This window comes from Protopterus annectens, chromosome 4.part1, assembly GCF_019279795.1.
Source record: "Protopterus annectens isolate FY-2018-M chromosome 4.part1, PAN1.0, whole genome shotgun sequence".
Taxonomy (NCBI): domain Eukaryota; kingdom Metazoa; phylum Chordata; order Ceratodontiformes; family Protopteridae; genus Protopterus; species Protopterus annectens.
The window spans coordinates 305,919,763-305,943,609 of NC_056734.1; the positions used below are offsets into that span (position 1 = coordinate 305,919,763).

Below are 23,847 nucleotides of genomic sequence, written 5' to 3' on the forward strand. Positions count from 1 at the left end.
TCAGGATTTGCAGGCAGAAATGAGAGCAATGTGGAGGAAAGATACCTAGATAGTTCCAGTAGTAGTAGGAGCAACGGGTCTTCTAAAAAAGAATTTACAATCGTATTTAGATATGCTACCAGTACATGTAACTCCATATGAATTGCAGAAGGAACCATTAATGGGCACATTGCGGGTGCTGTGAAGAGCACTTTTGGTTCACATCAAAGATTCAAACAATGCTAATTTCATGAACTTTAATCGTACTTTGACTTAAGAATAGAGTCCATTCCTGTCATGGTGTTAGAAACCCAAAAGATTTGGAGAAATTAAAAAAGGGAGAAGCCATAGGACTACAAATGACTTCATAAGTATATAAATGTGCTTTAGTCTGCATTGTGCTTTACTCCCTGCACCTCCCTTATTTATGTATACTAAATGTATCCCTATCTGTAATTTATCATAACCTTAACACTAATATTAACACTGTGTCTAACCCTAACAGTAAGTATAACATACAGCTACACTTAATAATAACCATAAACCGTACCCTTGTCCTAAATGACAAACACCTACTACAGCAGACCAACCAACTACAGCCACTGTTGCCTACAGTTCACTTAAAATCCTCACATTATAAAATGAATCAGAACATCGCCTAACTCATCTCTCCCTACCCACTATCCACTCCAAAAACTTGTAATAAATGAATTACATCTTATATCTTCACCCCTGATATCCCGGTATCCACCAGTTTTTATACAATATGCTCTCATACTTATACTTGGCATCATCACCTTGGCCACATCGTACCACATTTCCATTCATCTCCATCACTGGGCTTTTCCCAAATCAATACTCATTGTCAACAAACAAAGAGAAACCACAACATTTCATAAGACTCTACACTTTATGCCTATGCATCCTCTTCAACTACAACTAAAACAATGAGACAAATCAGCCATATATGTCAGTATCAGACATAAGAGATAAAAATGAAAAATAGTGCAACCTTTCACACCTCTCATTCATACTTACCTCTGAACAGATATCCACCCAAACCCAAGAACTTCCTGATTTAACCCATCACCTCCCAACATTAGACACACAAAACCCACAAATCTTAACAACAACCTAGTATTTATTCACATAAATCTTAGATACATCTATAACAAACTTCAAGATCAATACACATGCATTGCAGCACACACTCCAGACATGCTAATAATCACTAACCACTGGCACCTGGTTAAAACCAAACAGTAAAGATGAAGAAATCCTCCCCTCAGGCAACAATATAATAAAAATGATAGAACACACAAAAAAAGCTGCAAGGGTTGCAAAACTTTTTAAAAAACACACCAGGTACCTGCTAAGTCACCCCAACTTTCCTACTGCAGAAATATCCATTTCTCTCCTCAGCCTAAAAAAAAAAAAAAAAATTTGCATTGCCACAATACACCAGCAAATTTGCTAAAGCCCTGATAAATGTATGCTCTGGTCCTATCACCGAACAAGCTCTGCAATCTGCAGTGCCAACGAGAACCCCACTCCCTTATGCCTGAAGTTAAATAACCTTCGTCCCCTGCTCCACCCATCCTGTGACTTCACTCAATCCCCGCAACCTTTTAATTGTAGCCACTTAAAGGCATAGCACAGTGACAAATTAGTCTGCTAGACAAACTCCTTTTATGGAGAATTCTCACTTCTGCATGTTTGTGTGACTGTGGAAATGGTATATGTAAGTAATGGAAAGTGAGCAAGCCCCCCCCCCCCAGATGTTGGGTTCAAGGGGAATTTCCCTCATAAAATCACTTGTATTTATTTATTTATGCCCATGGTTTGTGTTTATGATAGTATTGGATCATGCTGCTTAGTCTTCATATTTTTATAGTCAGCAAGTTTTGATGGCAATGTATCATACATTTGTGATATATGTTTGGATTTCTAATGATTATTTTGTTTTGTTGACATGTTTATACAGCTTTCCTGTACTCTTCCATAAATATAATACAAAATGTCTTTCTTGTATCATAGTGTTATCGTGCTGTCTTTTTTATAATTCAGTATATATAGATATATATACATATCTACAAGCTTTTTATTTACAGTGTCATTCAATGCACATTATTTTTCATCATCTATATCCATGCTTCTATTTGGACATTTTCTCCACAGGTCTTCATTAAAACTAGACTCTTTTCACATGCATCAAGCTCTGCATTGAAATGTTGGCAGTCATAATACCAAGTGCAGAAAAAAAAAAAAAAAAAAAAAAAGAGCAAAAACCTAGAGAAGAGTGAATCTCTGAAATCTCTCTTCTTTGTGGGTGTCTAGTCCCCCCTGGATATCCCCCATGTGGGGGTGAACCCCCCATACCCCACAAATATATATATATATATATATATATATATATATATATATACATACATACACACGCACATATATATATATATATATATATATATATATATATATATAGCTATCCAACTCCAAGATCACCATACCTTAAAAAAAGGTAATATTCAGAGAAATGGCATCTCGGACTTAGTATATGTAAGTCTGAACTTTTGGTCATTTAGTTTCTGCATTTCAAATGGTTACCACTGCATCATCATGATAAACAAATAACTAAGTGTATGTTTATGTTTGACATGTTTTGATGGCAAAACTGTATGGTGGCCAGATTATATGTTGGGTTCAAGTGATCGTGACTGAATCCCGAAATGATCTAGAACTGCAATAAAAACTATCTAACTACATAAATAGATAATTACATTATTCTTTCTAGGTCTAAAGCCACACTTTAATGTAAATTCATGGTCTACAAATATACAGGCATACAAAAGACAGATCACTAAAGAAATTTTATGTCTCTGTACTTTCACACATATGAAACCTTTAATTATGGCTTGACTTATTAAGAAGGTGTTAATGTACTTTAGGCATCATTACAAGTTATGCATTAAGATCAGTAAAAACACTTATAGATTTAATATTTAATGGGACTGGATGGTGTCCCAGGCTGCGTCTCACATGAGCTCCAAAAGGAACTAAACCCTCACCTAACTTCACTGTTCAGTGTCAGCCTTACCACAGGATATGTACCCAAAGAATGGCATACAGCAACAGTCATCCTGCTCCACAAAGGTGGTGCCACAACAGAACCTGGGGAACTATTGCCCTATAAGTCTGACTAGCCTGGTCTGCAAAGCAATGGAGTGAATCATCATGGAACTCATAAACAGAGACATTGGGAAACTCCAGACACTGGTCCCTACCCAATTCGGCTTTGTTAAAGGCAGATCCTGCTTCCTAAACCTAGTTGACTTCTTTGAAACAGTTACCAAGGCCATAGATGAAGGAAAGGTAGTTCACACAGCCTACCTGGACCTCGCTAATGCCTTCGACACCATTCCCCACTCTGGCATCATAGACAAGCTCACCAGCTTGAACATTAACCCCTATGTCATGAGATGGGTGGCCAACTGGCTCACGGATAGAACACACATAGTCAGAGTTGTGGGTGCCATGTCAGACTCTAAACCAGTTACAAGTGGTATCCCACAGGGCTCGGTCCTGGGACCCCTCCTGTTCAGTATATACTTCTCTGAGGTACAGGCAAGCATGGAAGGACTGGCTGACCAAGTTCGCAGATGACTGCAAACCGGGAGCCATAATCAACTCTCCAGCTGGCACAGACATCCTCCAGAAGGGTCTTACAGAGACAGATACCTGGTATCAAATCCATGGCCTCAAGCTGAACGCCAAAAAAGGCATAGTCATCCCCTTTGGAAAAACCAAAGTGCCCATGAATTACCACATAGGTGGTAATCTACTAGGTACGCAAAATGTAATTAGGGACCTGGGGACCCAGGTAGATAGCAACCTCTCTTTTGATAATCACATTGCCAAAGTGGTAAGAAATTCCTTCTATTATAGCCCACGTAATTAAGGGTTCACCTCTAGATCAAGAGAGGTCATTGTGCCCCTCTACTTATCACTCATTAGGCCCATAATAGAGTACAATGCCCCATTTGGTATGTATCTTACTTGACACCTGCAACAGCTGGAAAGACCACAGAAGTACCTCACCAAGAGGATCATGGGCCTCAAAGAGATGCCCTATGCAGTTCAACTAAAGAAACTCCAGCTATACTTGGTTGCTTACCGCCTGCTCAGTGGTGATCTCTGCCTGATGTATAAGGCCATGTCCAACCTGGAATTAATGGATATGCTCCACCTCAAGAAAACCAAATATCGTAGAGCCACATGCTCCAGTGAATTAAACCGCAGCACAACAATAAACAGGACATGCTGGAGGGATAGATTCCTGTCCCAGAGACTTCCCTCGCTCTGGAATAAAATCCCAGTTTATATTAGGCAGACCCCTTACTGACACTCTTTAAGAGGAATCTTGGTGAGTGGATGGGAAATCGCAAATTTACCCCTGGGATCACTTCAGTGGCCCTGCTAGACAGAGGCCCAAGAAACTAATTTAAAAGGGAGGTGAAAGCCAACACATTCTGGCTAGGCTTACAAATGCCCTTGGGCAGATAGCCTAGTACCTACCTATGAACCTATGAACTTATGAATAGATCCCAGTAACCCTGAGCATGTGCAAACAGGACATCTTTCATTTGGCTTCATATATTATTGACTTGTTAATGCACTTCACTTCTCTTTCCAAGTGATTTATTTGGAGTTGTAAGACAGCATTCAGATGGAATAACTGCAGCATTCAGATGCAATAGCTGTTGACTGCCCAGTAGCATAAAGCACAGCTTATGACTATTATGAAAGCTGTCTAGGCCACAAACAGCAGTGCATGAGCCATGCATTTAGGGCATAGTGCAGAAAAGATTAACTACGGCTGTTTTTCTTCTCCTTGTGGAGGGGAATGAAGACAGTGAGGGGCATCACATGCACTATTACCATTAAAGACTTCAGGTGGTATACTCATGGGTACCATCTTAATAGGAAACAAGGGGAATGACTCTGCAAGTGCACAGCAGTTTTCAAACAGAAGGGTGAGCTCAGAGAATACAGAGACCATGCTATACTCCCACTTTTCAGTTGGTATTAGATTGTAGGGCAAACTATAAAAATACCCTAGTAGGTATGAGGTACAGAAATTATATGTGCACAGTTGTAAATAGTTGATGGTTGCTGAACTGAATTACTAACTGTTTATATTTTGATGGTTAAGAGAAATATATTATTTGGGAAAACACCCATTTATTAATTTTTTGGCAATGGTAAAGCACTCATCTAGGTAGACCATTTTTAGCTTCAGCCTAGGTGTAAATTATTACACAATACGATGGAGCATACATAGAGTAATACAGAAATTTAATAAAGAAGTTACATGATCATTGGGAATTGATTTGACATTTACATTATCAAGAGAATAACATTGTTTAGTAGCACTGACTTTTCTATATCAGAATATGCACAGAGATGGGGATTGCAGCTTAATAACTGATAAGCACAATATCTGCTGCTTAGTTTTGCACTAGAAGTAGTAGTTGGAATTTGAATTAGGGGAGTTGCGACTAGGTGATGTTACTTCTTCTGAAGCAGATATAGTTTGCCCACTTATAGAGACCAGAGGATAAGACTTCAAAGAGTGCATTAACTGGCATTTGCTCCTTGCTGGAGAATAACATGGGAAGGTCATAGAATCAGTACAACAGCACAGTGAGTGAGGGCTTAAATAACAGTACTTGGCCAAAATCAGCACTCACTAAAAGTCACTGCAGCCCCTGTCCCCGCCATAAGGCAAAGCAACTGCAGAGTTGAGTATATTAAGTGTGGGTGTAAAGCTATTTCTGGAGGCTTGCACCTCTCCTCAGAACAAGAACAGATTACATTTTGAAAAACTGCCTCACCAGAAGTCAACAGCCACCATTTTCAAAGAAATGGATTTTACTTAACTGCCACTGATTAGCAATTCACGAACAGTAAGTATGCTTTGATACCCAGATTCATTTGAATGAAACTAATGATATTAAGAAAAGGTGTTTATTACAGAATGCTTCAAAACATTGTCTTCATCCACTGATAAAATGTTTTTTTTTTAGCTATTTATGATTCAAAAGAATACACTGTATCAAACAATTGGAAGAGTCCTTGGATTAAAGAGAATAATAATAGTTCCTGGAAACAATAAACTAATCTGGTAAGTTTTATTTCTGACAGTAGATTATATTCAGTGAGGTGCTATGAAACAACTCTTCACTTTCTTTGAATACATAGGAGCTCTCAAGTTAAATTTTGAAGATGAGCTTTTGTTTTATCAGTTTTTGTCTTGCTGTAGATGGGATATAAAACTATTTCTAATATAAACTAACTGATTAAAACATATTGACAGAATTGTGAAAAAATGCACCCGTGACAATATTTTTCAATATTACTTTCACCACTCCAGTCATTAAACTTTAAAGAATTTGAACAATAATTGTTCTAAGCAGGTCACTTAACCAAGCAATGTATTCAAGTTATGTCTGAAAAAGGTCCTTGATGGAGTTGTGTTCTTACCAGCTAATAAGTACAAGCAAGCAAACAAAACATACACGCACACGCACACGCACACACACACACACACACACACACGCACACACACACACACGCACACACACGCACACACACACACACACACACACACACACACACACACACACACACTCATGTCACAATGAAGTCAAGGTGTGCAGGGTCAGTGCAGAAGAATGAGAAGGGTATTCGAGCCTCTCCACAGAGTTATACCATCCTCTTCACTAATACATTTCAGTGCCCACATTTTGGATATTTAGTTCTGATCCATTTGCCACTCTTGACCTCATTTTTCAATTCCTTCATCTTTGGTTCCATGCCAGTAGTTGACCCTATTCATATACAGCATGTGTTTCTTATATTAGCTTTTTGGTTGTAGTGAACCTTGCATGTTTTATAAGTGTTTTTTGTGGTCTGTGTCTCCCTTCTTCCTTCCATTTTGAGAGTTCAGATATGTACATACTCTCAAGCAAGACATGTCTTACTTATATTTATTTATTAACATGTAAGTGAAATTGTTCTACCTGACTGCTTCTAAGCCACAAACTGAGTAACAAAAGGTATATACTATACATATATGGACATTTTACTGAACCAAATCAGCCAGTCTGTTGTTTGGGAGGAAGACAAAAACTGGACCATACAGACAGATACAGGAACAGTACACACAATTCCACACAGATAGTAACTGGAGTCTAGAGGTCAGGACTGAGACCCAAGCCTGAAGTTGTGAGGTAGAAATTTTAGCAGTAAACCACCATGATGCCATTTTTTTCATTTTGTGGTACAGACAACACATCTTATAATTTGCAGTGGCAAACATTAAGAATGACATTGCATATCATGAAGAAAATAAAAGTCAGGAAGATGACTATGGTATGCAAGAACAATGAAGGTATTGCTGATGAAGAATTCATTCGTGCAACAATATGGACTGCTATCACACCATAAGAATAACTCTACATGACATAAAAGAAATTAATCTAATGCATGTGCTATTAGGATCTGTTGAAGTAAATGCGATCTTCAAATAGTGGGAGAAATAGTGGGAGAAACGCAATTCTGTATTAGGTAGAGGGAAACCTTTGCTGAACAAGCAATCACTAAATAATGTGGAGTTTATAATCAGGTCAGCTATAGAGGTGAGGTGAGCAAAATAAAAGGTTCAAGAAATATGACTAGGAGAGTTTGAGAAAATACAACACTCGCACAGAAAATCTTGAGTAAAGGTGTAATAGTGGTAGAGTAGTAAAACAATGAAGGCAAAAAAGAATTGTTATACAAGCAACACGCTTTTTGCATGAAGCACATTTAGGGAAATTAAAAAAGGTAAAACACTAGGGTTCTCAAATGAGATTAAGCCAACATATAAGCACTTGGGGTAGTCAAAGGGGCACAGAAAAGGAAAATAACCAACAACCAATTAAAACAGGGAAAGCTTGAAAGAAAGTTAGAAAAACAAATGGCCAAAGTGAGGTATGGATTGTCAATATAGTCAAGAAATAATAATAATAATAATAATAATAATAATAATAATACATTTATAGATATCGCAAGAGCAGATGAATGAAAAGGATTTCATAGTGAAGCTAAAAAATGAGGAAGAGGTATTCATAAAAGACAAGAAAAATCATATTCAGAAGGCAAGCATAACATAAAAGCCCTAAAATTCTCAAAATCTAAAACTGCAAAATATTGAGGCAAAGACAAACTTCACTGCAAAAATGTTTGATAACTGAGTTGAGAACTGATAACAGTACCTCCATTTTTTTAAATAATCATGAGAATAAAATGAAATTTATGAATACAAACATGACAGTGAGACAAGGGTTAGAGACAACTTACCCCTCAGAAAAATGTTAGATACAAGTGAAATCATCAAATATTTGAAAGCAACTAAATATTTTCCTTGTAAAATCAAATACATTTTTGTAGGATGGCTTGACAATCAGAATAACAGAGTACATCGAAATGCTATCCCCATCTCTTGGTTACCTAAAATATTGATAGCGTGAGGACTTTGGGCTGTCTTTATGACTGCCACCTGTTGTTTTAGAATTACCTTTGCTTTAGGGACTTGTGATAGACTGAGGCTGTCATGCCTGCATCCTGAACCAACTATTTGTAATGCTAGATTTAGAGCCCTTTTTACTTTGTAATTAAATTACCACTAAAATCAACAAATCTGAAAGACACAAGGATCCTCATATGTGTCTGTTAGCAGGATAATATAATGGTTACTCATATCAAGAAGTAGTATAGCATAAGCTTTCCATTGAAGTAATGCGATTTGTTGTAAAGAAAGGGAATGATATATGGATTGCTCTAGCCAGTCAGTTTGCAATTTTGCAATAGGACTGATTAATCAGTGTGGTCTCTCTACTGTGTCAAAAGAGACCTGGCATTTCAAAAGATGAGAAAAAACTTTAGTCTGTTTCTGTGCCTTGCAAAGGTGAAAATGCTATAGATTTAAGATAGCTCATACTCAAAAAGATGAGAAACAGTACTGTGGTCTCTGAGCATACCTCTCAACTATTCAGATTTTTGCAGAATGTCCAGATTTTTGCCTTATATTTCTGTCTGTTTCGCATAAAATTGTGTTTTTCTGGCAAATCACTGCCAAATTATCAAGGATTAAAGTAAGAAAATAATGACAGGCAATTGAGTTTCAGACTTCATATCCTTCATAAAAATTCATGTTATTGCATAACATGTTATTTTATCAAGTTTCTAAGTCTGTAAAAATAATATTTAAAAAGTGTACCTATTTTTGTGCATTTGTGTCTCTCCATTATTTATGGCTTTGTCCAGATTTCTTCTTTTAAGAGGTTGAGAGGTATGACTGTGAGATGGCCTGCAAGAATGCTTTCTTATGACTACAACATTTTGGCAATTTTCCTTGAGTTTGCTTCTGATAAGTACAGCTGGTACACATTTTTCCTTGGCTTTTTCTAAATATTGGGAGTGCAAGGCATTTTTTCATTCTGAGCTGCATGCAGTAGTTACATTATTAATATCAATGGATGCTTTATTTTTGCACAAAGTTTTAAACCAATGGAAAAGCAATAGGCTGTGTGCATAAAGCAAAATGGCATAGCTTGAAATAAACAGAAAGAGTCTGAAGACACATATCAGTGCTGCTATGTGCTCTTACACTTTGTAGTAAGATGGAGTTGCTCAGCAATTGACTTCTTGCATTGACTGGCCCAAAGTTTTGCAGTAGGAATGGATGTACTTGTGGTAGACAATCCCCTAACTTTACATCTGTTACATGGTACTAGGTAATGTAGAGTCATGCTAGCAAGAGTATTATGTGCTGCTCATTGTGTCACATCTGAGTAATGCCATTACAAATGATGGTACTCTTTCTCACAAGGAAGCATGGGATGAAATGTCTGCATCTCCATATCCCATAGGTAGGGGTGTGTGTGTGTGTGTGTGTGTGTGTGTGTGTGTGTGTGTGTGTGTGTGTGTGTGTGTGTGTGTGTGTGTGTGTGTGTATCTCTGTAGTACTGTTTAGTCATGTCAGACTCTTTGTGACACTAGGCATAGTTACCCAAACCATCTATGAAGTTTCTGTGGAAGAGATATGGAGTAAACAGCCAGGCCATTCTCCTAGCTAACCCTCTTCAACAACCCTTGAATATTATGTCATCCAGATCACTATCAGCACATATTTTCAAAGCATTCCAAAAGCTTTTATTCCCTCCTACTATCATTGCTGAGGTTTGCATGCTATCGGTATGAATAATTGAACCGTTGACCTTCCATTTTTTTGTCCCCCTTCACTTTTCTTAACTCACCCTCCCATTTCCTGAGATCATCTGACCACTGCTCATAGCAATGCATAGTCTTTGCATAGTGCATTCATTATTCACAGAGGTGATGTTTGTTTAGGAAACAATAAATAAAATAAACTTATGTGGGCTGCCTGTCTAACAAAGAAATTTCATGACTGCATGCCTGAATAGATCCTGAACAGCAGCTGTTATACAGTGCAGCACAATGTTGTTTCTGTGCTGTTTAATGTGTCATACGGGATATGTAAATAGGGCTAAAGATCAATAAAGGATAGGCTGAACATTTTTCCATGGAAGAGTGCTATACCACCCTCTTCAAGGTTATAGCTATATTGTAGGACGTTATTTTCAACATTGGACACATCAAATGTTTATTACTTTGCTGAATAATGTAGGGGAAGCAGTAGGGGAAGAGGGTTATGATTAGGTAGGGAATATATGGCTCAGTCTTCCAGCATACTGATGGCTTATATGCTACAGTTACTGAGGAAAAGTTAAATGACATGAACTCTGGGAGTATCTACACGTTCTTCACAGAATATGTTTTAGATGTTAGAGCTACTTGACTTTGTATATGGAGAAAGTTCAGGAATTCCATCCACAGGTCCAAAACATCTGTATATGTGATACCCAAGCCCAGAGGATAGTCCTTATCACCTGAATATGGCAGATCATTATCTATTTCTAATGTGGGTTCAAAAATGTTTAAAGTGTCTTCTGACTATGTACCTTAGAGATTTGATTAGGACATCTAGCTACTCAGATCAGACAGGCTTCATACTTGGAAAACAGTCTAGCTGTCCATAAGAGCACATGGTAGAGGTGGCAGGGTTAGCAACATTGGTATATTCATGGCACTGATTAATACTAATACTGCCATTGATACTGATAGGTTATTTTAATACTACCTATTTCAAGGGTTGGCTAAATCGCAGTTTATGCTGCAGTTTCTGTACATAATTAAAGAACAATATGTAAGATCACACTGGTGTATTACTGAAGAGAATAGAGTCTCCAAAGTATATCCTTTTCATTAAGGACCAAAACAAAGATGCTTCATCTCTAAGTGTCTTTAGAAGCTTTGGCAGGTACTGAAAGGAATTTTATTTTAACATTTGTTAACTGGGTAAGTCCGACTTGGAACAAAGCCAATTTTCAGCAGAGGCCTGGGGAGAAATGCTGCAGATGAATGTCTTTGAACATGGGAAGAAACTGGAGCACCAGGAGGAAACCCACACGAATGCAGGGAGGACATGCAGACTCCACACAGAAGGCACTCCAGCCGAAAACTGGACCATAGAACCTCTTGCTGTGAGGCAACACTGCTACGTCTGCACCACTGCCCCATTCATTGAGACAAAATCACTAATGTTTGGTAATTCTGGTGTCTCACCTGTAGACTGTAGCTAACAATCTTTGCCTTGGGAAAATGTTGGTCATCACACAGACACAGGATATTCCCTCTGAAGAGAACATAGGAGTTGTTTAGGACTTGTGGACTATTTTACAAGACCAAAACCTCTAAGTAGCAGGTCTCATGTTTCAGTCATTCCGTTTTTTCAGGAGATGAGGGAATGATTGTATCTCAAATTAATAGAGGACACCATGAAATATTTTGAGATTACTACTTTGGTTAACCTTAAATTATATGCAGAAGAGTATGAGTTACACAATATATATTTTGTATGTATATTGTTTATTTGTTTACATATTTATTTACTTTGTTGCCTTTGTAAGTGAACTGGTCCTAAATAATGGATTGTTTTCAGGCACAAACTTGGACAATTAGCAACAACAAACACACAGCAGTATATATATAAAAAAGAACAGTTGACAAAAATACACAGTTGTGAACCAGATACATACTTACCTCAGCATTCTGTTTGTCCTAAACTTGTATACATTTCCTAATAAATTTGATCAAGAAAGCAATCACTGATAAATATACCTAAAATAAAGTAAAGATGAGAAGGATCTTCAACGTATGTCTCAAGAAACAAATCTTGGTAGATTTTAAAAATTATATCAGCAGTGTGAAGACATATTAAAAAACATACTGGACATGAGTCTGTGTAATAGTTAGCCACGAATCAGAATTAATCTGTAAAATAGATGAAGCTAACTCCTAAATTATTATAGTCTTGATTTAATATGATGGTGTATCCTTCTGTTTTGTGGTAAAGAAGTTGGTTAACATGACAGTATACCCTTCTGGTGCCACTGTAAATAAGCATAGACAACAAGAAACACATTTCTTCAAGGGTGACCCTCAAGCACTGCATCAAGGTCAGTGAAATGGCCAGGAGAAGGATGAGTGGTGAGTTTTATTTTGCAGGTGCCAAATCTTAGTTGTTGTCTGCTTAAAATAGTTGAGAAAAGCCTTGTTACTATTTGCGGTATTTAACAATTTTTGGGGGTACCTGAGTCAATCAGCTGGTGATAGGTACTACTTTTATACTACTGAGGAAAGAGGGAAATGTTAGTCTGCGCAGTGCTAGTTTCTCATTTAAGGTTTCTACAGGTTGTTTTTGCAGCTTGTTATAATTAATGAAGTAGCACATCATCAGAATAATTGTCATAAACCTATCCTCTGGGTGGTTAGATATTTTGATAGGACAAGTATTGAATTCTTTGTCGTTTGGTTGGATTATCAGGACCTTACAAATTGCTGCACTCTTAAATGTATACAAAAAAGGATCTAACAACTTTCAGTGATTCTTTGCACATAAAAAGTAACAAACTATTTTACATTATTTTAAAGTCTTTGATTTCTCATTGCTTGAAGTGTGCTCTCAGCATTTAAGCAGCAATTGGATGAAATGTATTTGTTTTGCCAGTTGGGACCATTCTGAAATGAGTGGTAGGTAATCTTGTGAGACAGGCTATATTGCTGACATTTTTTAGGGTATGAGCACCTCTTGGCATTATTGCTTGTTGGTTCTCAGATTTCCCATTGTCTAATCTCTTCCTGTAATGGCATGGCCAAGTGATGAGTAGCTTTGTGCAGCACCACAGTAGTTGAAACTAGATAGTGGACAGTGCCGCAGTTTTAATTTTCCCTTTAAAATGAGTATTTGTCTTCTTGCTTAATATCTGGGTTGGGATAAAACAAAGACAATCCTACTTATCTCCCTTTGCAGCCAGCCTCAGAATTGTTTCTCAGCCAGTGTAGTAACTGCCTTGTGCTTACAAATAAATTACTGCTACAAAACACTAATAATATGTTCTGTTTGTGAGAGATGCAGATATATAACAGAGAGGTCTCACACACATAAAACATGAACTGTGGAAAACACGAAAAAATGCCACAGTATGCTAAGGTCTTATAAAATCTTTGCCAAAGCCTCATAGACCCACACAGACTAGGTCTCAGAGAAACTCAACCATCACGTCATATCATCTTCGGATACACCCTCATCAGAGAGTCACTGTGAGAGGAATCATCACAAAAAGAAATTGCACCAGGCAACTCTACAAATAAAACTGTTTTGGTACTCTATATTCAAGCACACAGATTCTCTACTCACTAAGCTGATCATAAATGGGATAATGATGAGTTGTCTGTTTGGTGCTAGAATCTCTGATATCTCAAGGGTACTTAAGCTTCTTTCTACTAACAAATATGACTTATGACATTGTACTGGGCCATGTTGGGGTAAACAAATTAGAGAGTAAGAACCCGGGGCATATGCAGAGAAACATGTTAGATCTCTATGTGCATAAAAAAATGCAAGAAAGATTGATGCTAAGAGGAATCCTCTCTTCCTCTGAACTGATATCTAGAAAAGAAGAAAAGATAATTGGATTCAGGAAATGGCTGAATAGGTTGTGTCATACCAGGGTCATACAGTAGGTGCCAGAATGGGATGAAATGCTTGACATTTTTACTTGCTTTCCAAATAATAGACCTGCACTTTTCATTCCATGGTTATCCTTTGCTGGTTAAGGCCCAACTAATGGACATTCCAATGTAGCTAATATACTCAAACGAACCTGTTGCTGTATTGCCAAAGAGACCACCCGTAAAAAACTAAAAAACAAATCACGAAGAGAACTGATGGTCTCACCACAATGTGAATGATGAAAAGGCACCAAAAACATTCAAAAGCATATTCTTTAATGACGAAAAGAAGGATGAACGCTTTCGCGTAGACTCCTCTACGCTTCATCAGATAAATTACAATGGAAACAATACTGTTTAAATACAGCTCGGGGTGGGAAAATTAAACAATTAAAAGGCTTAATTATTAATTAAAAACCAATTGAAACTAAAGTAAACAACATATTCACATGCAGTCAGCTCTCCCAATGCTGCAAAGCAGCGTAAACGCATGAGCAGACCAACAAAAACATTGTTTGCAAACGCACATTGCTACTAAAAACTGTTGTTATAGAGCATAAAATATAACATAGAATTTGAAGACAATGAACTATAAACAACCTAAAAACAGTCATCCTTTCATGAAACAGCTTATTATGTATGAAATAAAGAAATATATTAAATTGTCGATATTAGAGCAGTGAAACGTTGTAGTCTTCTTCCTTAAATATAGCAAAACGCTTTTCTTCGCTACACTGCGCTAATCAACTGCATAAAGCCGTATCTAATAAGATAAGGGTGATGAGACTACAATGAATAGGTAAATAAACAAAATTACAATGAATAAATAAACTAAACCCTCCCATAAGCTTAAAACAAAATATAAACCACCGCATGTGGTTAAACAAGAATGTTTTCTTCATATTATTGTTAGTTGTCAGTAAGAGCTTTTGTGATCTATAGAGTTAGACACCTTTGTTATGTCTGTCTTTATTGCTCATATCTAGATAAGCTTTTGATATTTTAATTCAGTTTTTATTAACATGTTTTCATAGAGATAGACTCCAAGATGCAGATTTTAAGTATGCTGTATATTTCATTTCGGTTATGTTCTAATTAATTACTCATAGTTATGTTGCTTTTATGCTTGTACAGTCTTTGGAATTGCCATAAGCCTCTTCCGTTAGTTTTAGTGTCAATCATTCCATTATAGTATGGATTAGGTTTAATATTTCTATGTTAATGTAATATATTTTTATAACATTTTCACAACATTCTTGTTTAACCACATGCGGTGGTTTATATTTTGTTTTAAGCTTATTGGAGGGTTTAGTTTATTTATTCATTGTAATTTTGTTTATTTACCTATTCATTGTAGTCTCATCAGCCTCATCTTATTAGATACGGCTTTATGCAGTTGATTAGTGCAGTGTAGCGAAGAAAAGTGTTTTGCTATATTTAAGGAAGAAGACTACAACATTTCACTGCTCTAATATCGGCAATTTAATATATTTCTTTATTTCATACATAATAAGCAGTTTCATGAAAGGATGATTGTTTTTAGGTTGTTTATAGTTCATTGTCTTCAAATTCTATGTTATATTTTATGCTCTATAACAACAGTTTTTAGTAGCAATGTGCGTTTGCAAACAATGTTTTTGTTGGACTGCTCATGCGTTTACGCTGCTTTGCAGCATTGGGAGAGCTGACTGTATGTGAATATGTTGTTTACTTTAGTTTCCATTGGTTTTTAATTAATAATTAAGCCTTTTAATTGTTTAATTTTCCCGCCCAGAGCTGTATTTAAACAGTATTGTTTCCATTGTAATTTATCTGATGAAGCATAGAGGAGTCTACGCGAAAGCGCTCATCCTTCTTTTCGTCATTAAAGAATATGCTTTTGAATGTTTTTGGTGCCTTTTCATCATTCACATTGTGGTGAGACCATCAGTTCTCTTCGTGAATGTAGCTAATATATTAAATACAAAAGAGGATCACATTAAGGTTGCTCTGTTCTCTGCCACAAGTCTCAGTAACAATCTATCCATCCTTAAGGCTCTTTTGCATTTGAAACACATATTTATGTAATTACCAAAAGGTAGTTTGAATGTATAGAGCACACTCTATCTCTGTCTCTGTTTCTGTCTCTCCCTCTCTACCTGGATTTTGGACCTACCATACCTTCTGATTCAACTGAAACTTGGTGGAATTTCTATTTTGTTATGGACCTTATCACCTTTGGTCAGATTCTTAGAGGTCCACAAACTGAGCTCATTGAATGCTACATCACACTAAACAGGACTAGCTGTCAGCTCATAGACTGTTTCATGATACCCTCTCCACTCATAGAAAATTATATAAGGTTCCTAGTAGTACTCACTTAACTTCTCATAAACTTAACTACATGATAGTGACTGACATTATCTATACCTCAATAAATCGGAATACCTATAACTCCATCACTGGATATGCCCAAAAGTTCTCTTATTTAATGAGTGAGATCTCCTTGGACTAAATAATTCACAAACTTGTTACAGTGCATAGTATTATAGACTTAGTCATTATTAGTGTGACAGCTTCTTGCACTAAACCCCCCGTATTTCCTTGCCAGTTAAGTTGGATTACAAGCAAATAATATTGGCCCTTAAAAATTTTCAATCCTCCTGAAAACAATATCTCAGAATGTAAGGATTTCAAACATATTACCCTCATCAAATTCTATGAAAAAGTTTCAAAATTCACCTACAGTAGCATAAAACCCATCACTGACACAGCAGGTAGCATACCTCTCAACCTCTTAGAGTAATAAATCAGGACAAAGCCTAAAATGATGGGGGACAAATAGGGATAGATTTTAAATATTGCTCTTAGAAACTTAGAAAGTTGATAGAATAATAGGTTTTGCATTAGCATGATTTTTCTGAAGGATGTGGAGTCATAAATTCAAATGTTTGTCATTATCTAATGACTTTAATCCTTAGCTATTTGCCAGAAAGGTACTGATTTTAGGAGGAACACACCAAAAATATGAGGCAAAAATCTGGACATTCTGCAAAAATCTGTACAGTTGAGAGGACAAAGAACTTTGATTCCCACTTTGAAAATGCAAAGGACTGATAGTCACAACCATGTCTAAATGTAATTGGAAATTCAAAAACATGCCACCATGGTTGTCTACCAACATAAATGAACTCTACAGAAAAAAATATATACAGCAGATGAAAAAATCCTCATATCCAGGAAAATATCAAAACATTACCAAATACTTGCAAAAATGCCATTAGGTCTACTAAAGCAGACCATGAATTCAGGTTTGATCTGAAGCCAAGGGGAATTGCAGCTCTTTCTTTAGCTACACATAGAGAAATATATAACATCAATCATTGCAAGGAACCCACTGAAGAAGGGACTGCTTATTCTCATCCAGTAGATTTCACCAAAATACTAGCAAACACATTTAGTGTACATTTCTTGCCAGCCATCCGAAGTCCACATATCCTTGAATTTCTCAGACCACCAACATCACTAAGGCAGTATCAAAGAGTGAAAACACTTCCTCCATGGGACCTGATAATATATATCTGTCTGTTTAATAAACAGTATCAAACAATCCTGGCAAGAGCCCTGCTTAAACTGTTAAGCCTGAGCTCAGCCATCGATTTTGTCCCTAACATCCTGTGCAAAGTATTAGTGATGCCACTCCATAAGGGTGACCATACCACTACTGCAAGGAATTATTGACCCAAAAGCTTAATGAGTCTCATTTGTAAAGATATGGAAAATATCATAATTGATCTAATAAACTATTAAAAAAAGTCATCAGACTTAACCTGCAACAGTTTGGCTTTATCAAAGCTAGAATCTGTTAGATGAATTTAATGAGCTTCTTCAAAAGAGTAACACAGGCTGTTGACTGCGGTTATTGTGTCCACATGGTATTCTTTTCCCTCGTTACCATAGTTAGTGAAAGAATCAATATACTGGATGATACTAGAATTAACTGGGAACAAATGAAATGAGATTGGAATGAATGTCTTTCTCTGTTAATTAACGACACTTGTGCTGAATAGTTGCCAGTCTATCCTTTATGGGTTAAGTTTTCTTGTACTTTTCAGAATGAATTCTGCACATGTTGTAATTCAGTTAAGAATGCTTTATTGTGTACATTGGAGGTAGATATTAACAATATTTGAAAACTGTCTCCAATAACGGTGCCGATAAATAATAACAGTGCTGATAAATATATCCAAAGTTTATGTACATATATTCTGATTCTCCTGAATAATTTAAATTGAAACAGTCTTTTCATCCTGAATAGTATCATAATGCTAGATATTTGACTGACTTCGGTACTCAGGCTCAAGTGTCTGTACTGCAAAGGCATTTTGCATATCAGTCCAAAAACTAACTTAACTGACTCAACTGCCCATGTCTGAAGTACTTGCTAATAACGCCAAAACCCTTTAATGTTCTACATGCCTCTTTAGTTTTGTTTTTTAAGCCTTGTCTTGCATGTGCCTCACAGTGCCTGTCTATTCTTTATCTAGTATTCCATTGCAAGTACACATATCTTTCCCTTGAGAAAGGAACATTATGTAGCTTTCACTTCAGAACTGTTATTTCTGCATATCTCATGCTTAGGCAGCAAGATTATTTTTCCTTTCTACTGAACTGTCTTTTCTTGAAACTAAATGCATACATTAAAACATAAGTCTGAGTCTATTTTCAGGCCTATTTTTCTACTTTATGCCTAACAACTACTTTAAAGTAAAATTCCTTCAATCTAACAGGGAGTAAACTAAATGTATTAAAAACTGATCTCTATGTGGTAAGATGTTAAGAAAACTAGCTAACAGATAAAGCCCACACAGAACAGGTGATGCCTCATCAGATAAAATTAATGTGAATAGTGGTGTTTGTTGGGGCTACTTGCAGGGGCTGTTTTGCTCAACAGATATTTTTTTCTGATCTCTAGACCATCAAGCAAGACCTCTGGGTACTAACAGTCACAAATTACTTCAAATAGGTAGTCATTGTCAAGTCCACCTATAAAGTCAAAACCGTTCAACAAGAACTTGAATTCGTCTGTTATACTAAAATGGGTTCAAATTAAATGAAAAAAATGTAATATTGATAAATTTGGTAAATAACTCTTTCCCCCAATACAGCATAGATAATATCCTGCATGAAAATGAAAATGTTGTTAAGGACCTTGGAAAACACATTCATTATTCCCTCTCCTTTGATCATCATGTGAATATTATCCATCTAAAGAGATCATAGTTTCTCTACAGTCAGCATCAATTAGACCAGATATTGAGCACAACACTCCATTATGATGTATATCACTAGACATATCAAACAACTAGAATGACCCTAGATGCATTTAACTAAGAAGACTGCTGGCCCAAAAAATTTAACCTGCAGGGAAGTCTGGAAGCCCTATCCCTTTATTCAGTGTTTTGTAGTCTCTTGAGATGAGATCTACATTTGGCCTGCCTCTGTGCCAACATAATTAACAGAATATTCCACATTATGTAACGCTGTACAGAATTAATAGTCACAGGTATATTACAGGGCAGCTCTCCGAATTAATAGCCATAGGTATATTACAGGACAGCTCTCCACGAAATACATTTTTTCCAGTGGCGGATCCAGAACTGATATGGATGGGGATGTATTTTCAGCTGAACATGACTTCTTCTTGTTATTCAGTTTTCCACTTCCTAGGTTAAAACAATGAGTGAGAAGGTCACTGAGAAACCAATCAGTCAAAACAAAATGAAAATTCCAGCAAAGCTAGAGCTTCCACTCAGTGACCTCCCAAACCTCTTGTATCAGAGGCACATGGGATATATACAAATGATCCTTATGTACATCAGGTGTTTTAGCTAATTGGCGATTCTGAATGCCCATGACTTGTTTCATCATTTTACTGGACAATTTCAGACCAATAAAGCCAAACCCCACAAACTATGGATATGCATATTTTGGCCTTGTTAAGACCTCATCAGCACAGCACAACCAGAGTGTTTGACTAAGCATTAGAAACACAGGGCTGTTATACCAGCTGATGCCCATTATCACCAGGGTCACTGCAAAAATATCCCAAACAACAAACTAAAACAATGAGTGAGAAGGTCACTGAAAAACTAATCAGTAAAAACAAAATGAAAACTCCAGCAAAGCTAGAGCTTCCACTGAGTGACCCTCCAAACCTCTTGTATCAGAGGCACATGAGATATATGCAAATGATCCTTATGTACTTCCTAGGTTAAAGGAAAATACAGTCCTCCTTTTCTCTTGCTTTATACTCTATCTTTTAACTACAATGTTAGCATTTTCACCTCTAACCAGATCATTCCCTTACCAGCACTGCTTTGCACTTCTAAGCACTAACCACAAATTATTTATTAACTGCAAAATCATCTTGACTGGAGGAGTTTGATAAAATAGTAGCTGTGGGGCTTGATTTTGTTGTGTGATGTGTGATAGCCCTGATATCTTGGAAACAGTATCCAGATGGGCATCTAGGAACTCTAAGTCTTGTGTGAAAAAGGGCAGTGACTTGTCATCATTGACACATATGATCCCTTAAGGACATGGCTTTTGAATGCATGTGACATTTTTCTTTTTTAAGTCTTTATGGATACATTCAATCCAATAAAGTAAAACCCTACCAGCTGTGGACATGCATGTTTCAGCCTTCTAATTGACATCAGCACACCCACAACTCCTTTTTTGGGTTTGGTTTCTTTAACTAAACAACTTACTAGTGAAAAAGAGGCAAAATTATAAAGTGCAATGAATTATTAACAAAATAACACAACAGTTGCTAATCTAGGATATGCTGCAGTAGAGAAATGAATCACTATTTTTTCACATTTTCATACTTCTGCTCGTATTTTCATTGCTGAGATCCCTATGTGTTATTGATGAGTATAGTGTGATATGCCATGGTGGGAGACAGGGAAATTCATGTCTATATAAATATATATATATATATATATATATATATATATATATATATATATATATATATATATATCACTTGTCTGTTAGTAATTATGAAAATAACGAAACACATATACAGCACAGCAGGGGAAAAAACAGGAACCAAATTCAACCGTGCAGACTTCGCATAGTCAGAAGAAACTCACAAATCACAATAAATCCAATAATGTTTATTGACAAGGTTAAGCATTTTTCATCCAATAAATCCAAGGACTTCTTTGGGATGGACACCCAATTGTAGTTCTTACCCTGTCTTTTAGCCACTGTCCTCATGCAAATGTCCAGAGGTGAAACAAATACAAAAACCAAAAACTGGATCCAGGCAGGGTGCAAAGTAGAGTCCACTCTGTATTAGCGTAATAAAACCTGTAATCCATGCTTTCATTAAAAAAACTTCATCAGAATACAATGACCACACAAAACCCCACAGTTTAAAACTACTAAAATGTTTAACCTCACCAATAGGAATACTACTTCAGTTTAACAATTAATCAATTACAATTCAAAAAACTAAGTGGAGCATTTTATATTGGTATGACCACTAGGTCTCTATGTGTCAGGATAAAAGAACATTATTAAAGCATAGATAAGATAAAAAGATAAAACTAATGCTTTCTAAAAACACATGACTAAATGCCCTGAATATAAAAAAAATGTTTGTCTATTCTTGAGCAGGGAGTAAATGATTTGAGGGGTGGTGACTTTAAAACATATCTTGGACAAAGAGAAACCTTATGGCAAATCAGATTAAACTCCGATAAAGAACCTGGCATGAATGATGCTGTCAATATTAAATGTTTTTTAAAGGACCGTAGAGTCTATATTAGGAAATAAGACTCTTAGTTTTTTGAATTGTAATTAATTGTTAAATTGAAGTAGTATTCCTATTGGTGAGGTTAAACATTTTAGTAGTTTTAAACTGTGGGGTTTTGTATGTTCATTGTATTCTGATGAAGTTTTTTAATGAAAGCATAGATTAAAGGTTTTATTACACTAATACAGAGTGGGGTCTCACTTTGCACCCTGCCTGGATCCAGTTTTTGGCCACTGTCCTCATTTTTCGTGTTCTTATCCTGATGAATCTATTTATTTTGTCTGCATTACTTCTCACCTTCAGTTATATATTTCTTATCCTACTTTCATCCTGCATCTTTTTCCACAGTGTTGTGATGTGTGAGTTCCTCCTGACTACCCCGGGTCTGCAGGGTAGATAATATTTCCATATGTACTTAATATTTCAAAAAAAATCAACTGACTTACAAACTGCTGCATGATATAAGGAGGAACCTTAGATGTTGCTTAAGAAAACTATCTTTTATATGTGCAGTGTAAGTTGCACATCTTGAGAGATGTCCAAAATTATTTTCATCATTAATTGTACAATTCAGCATATAGTTTATATTGATATAAATATCTCAATAAACATATACTTATAGAGTAATTTCTGGTTTCATGTGAAAGCTTATGTCTGCTTAACAAAATGTTATAACAATATATATCTAAGTTGTAATATTTCCAAGATATGAGAATTTGTGAAAGTTTAGCAAAATACAAAATTTGGGGGTTGTGTACGTTATAATATATCATATTATTTATGGAAAGGCTAAGAATGCACTGACTAGTCTCACTATAAAGAATACTTACTGATAAGATTGGTGTTTGTGCAGTTTCTTTTACTACTCTTCACAATATTTTTCATAAAGAGATCAGGAATGCAAGCCGTGTGTAGGTTACTAGAGGAGTCACACTTCACACACCATATGTGTTAACTAGCAGCAATCATTATCATAAAAGGAAAACAACTTTTGACACAAATTATGCTAACAAATGTCATAATTTAATTATGAGTAATTACTTACTGAAGGAGAGGTTGTAGACAAAAAACATTCTTTTCCTTCATCCTGTTTGCTTACTTTTAGGACAATTTACCATTAAGCACTCTGAACATACAAATTAAATTCTATTTTGTAGAAGAAACATGATAGTGGCAGCTAGTGAAACATGGTAGTCAGACTGTGATTCTGAAAAGAAGTGACTTTCCACTTCAACTATCTTCACCATGCTTCCAGTTACAGAAAAAAAAAACACATCAGTAAATCTTCTACCGCTGAAAGCAATACTGCTTTCAGCTGTAGAATTCAGCCTAGTTTACAGAAACGAAAAAATAAAAAACAGCAGCTACCACCATCACCCATTCAGTCCTCTAATCTGATTTTTATGAATGAATATGTCTGAAATGTAAATATTTAGTGATATCAGTCCTCAGTGACATGCCAGAAAACTTTGCATTTTTATGAGGAACAGACCAAACGTATGATGGAAAAATCTGGACAACTGGCAGGTATGTCCTTATGGGAAAACTGCTGGTGTAATCTTTATCACAGAAAGTGAATCTACATAGTTTAAAAAAGTTACAAGACACTGCATGAGTAGTTCTTTTCCCTGATGGAAGAGATTTGAAGTATGGAATAAAAAAAATCACATACAGATAAAACTCTTTAAAGTCCTGTTTGGGTTAGTGTTGCAGTCATGCAGACTGACTGTTTTGGGTAACTATAGTGGACAAAGATAATGGGGGAGGGGGCAAATGCCTAAAAACAGGGACATGTTCTAAATATTAAAAACAAAAGAAGCTGGCTAGGCAGAAAGACAAATGAGCACAACGAGTTTAATAAAACA

General features: G+C 36.2%; 1 protein-coding gene across 1 annotated transcript in view; it reads left to right on the top strand.

Annotated features, from left to right (window-relative positions):
• Positions 1-23,847, top strand: part of LOC122800838 (neurogenic locus Notch protein-like) — a gene marked incomplete in the record, with an annotated part of 809,298 nt that overhangs the window by 773,391 nt on the left and 12,060 nt on the right. The window contains 1 exon segment of the mRNA XM_044070145.1: positions 6,063-6,160. Coding sequence (XP_043926080.1) covers positions 6,063-6,151 — 89 coding nt within the window.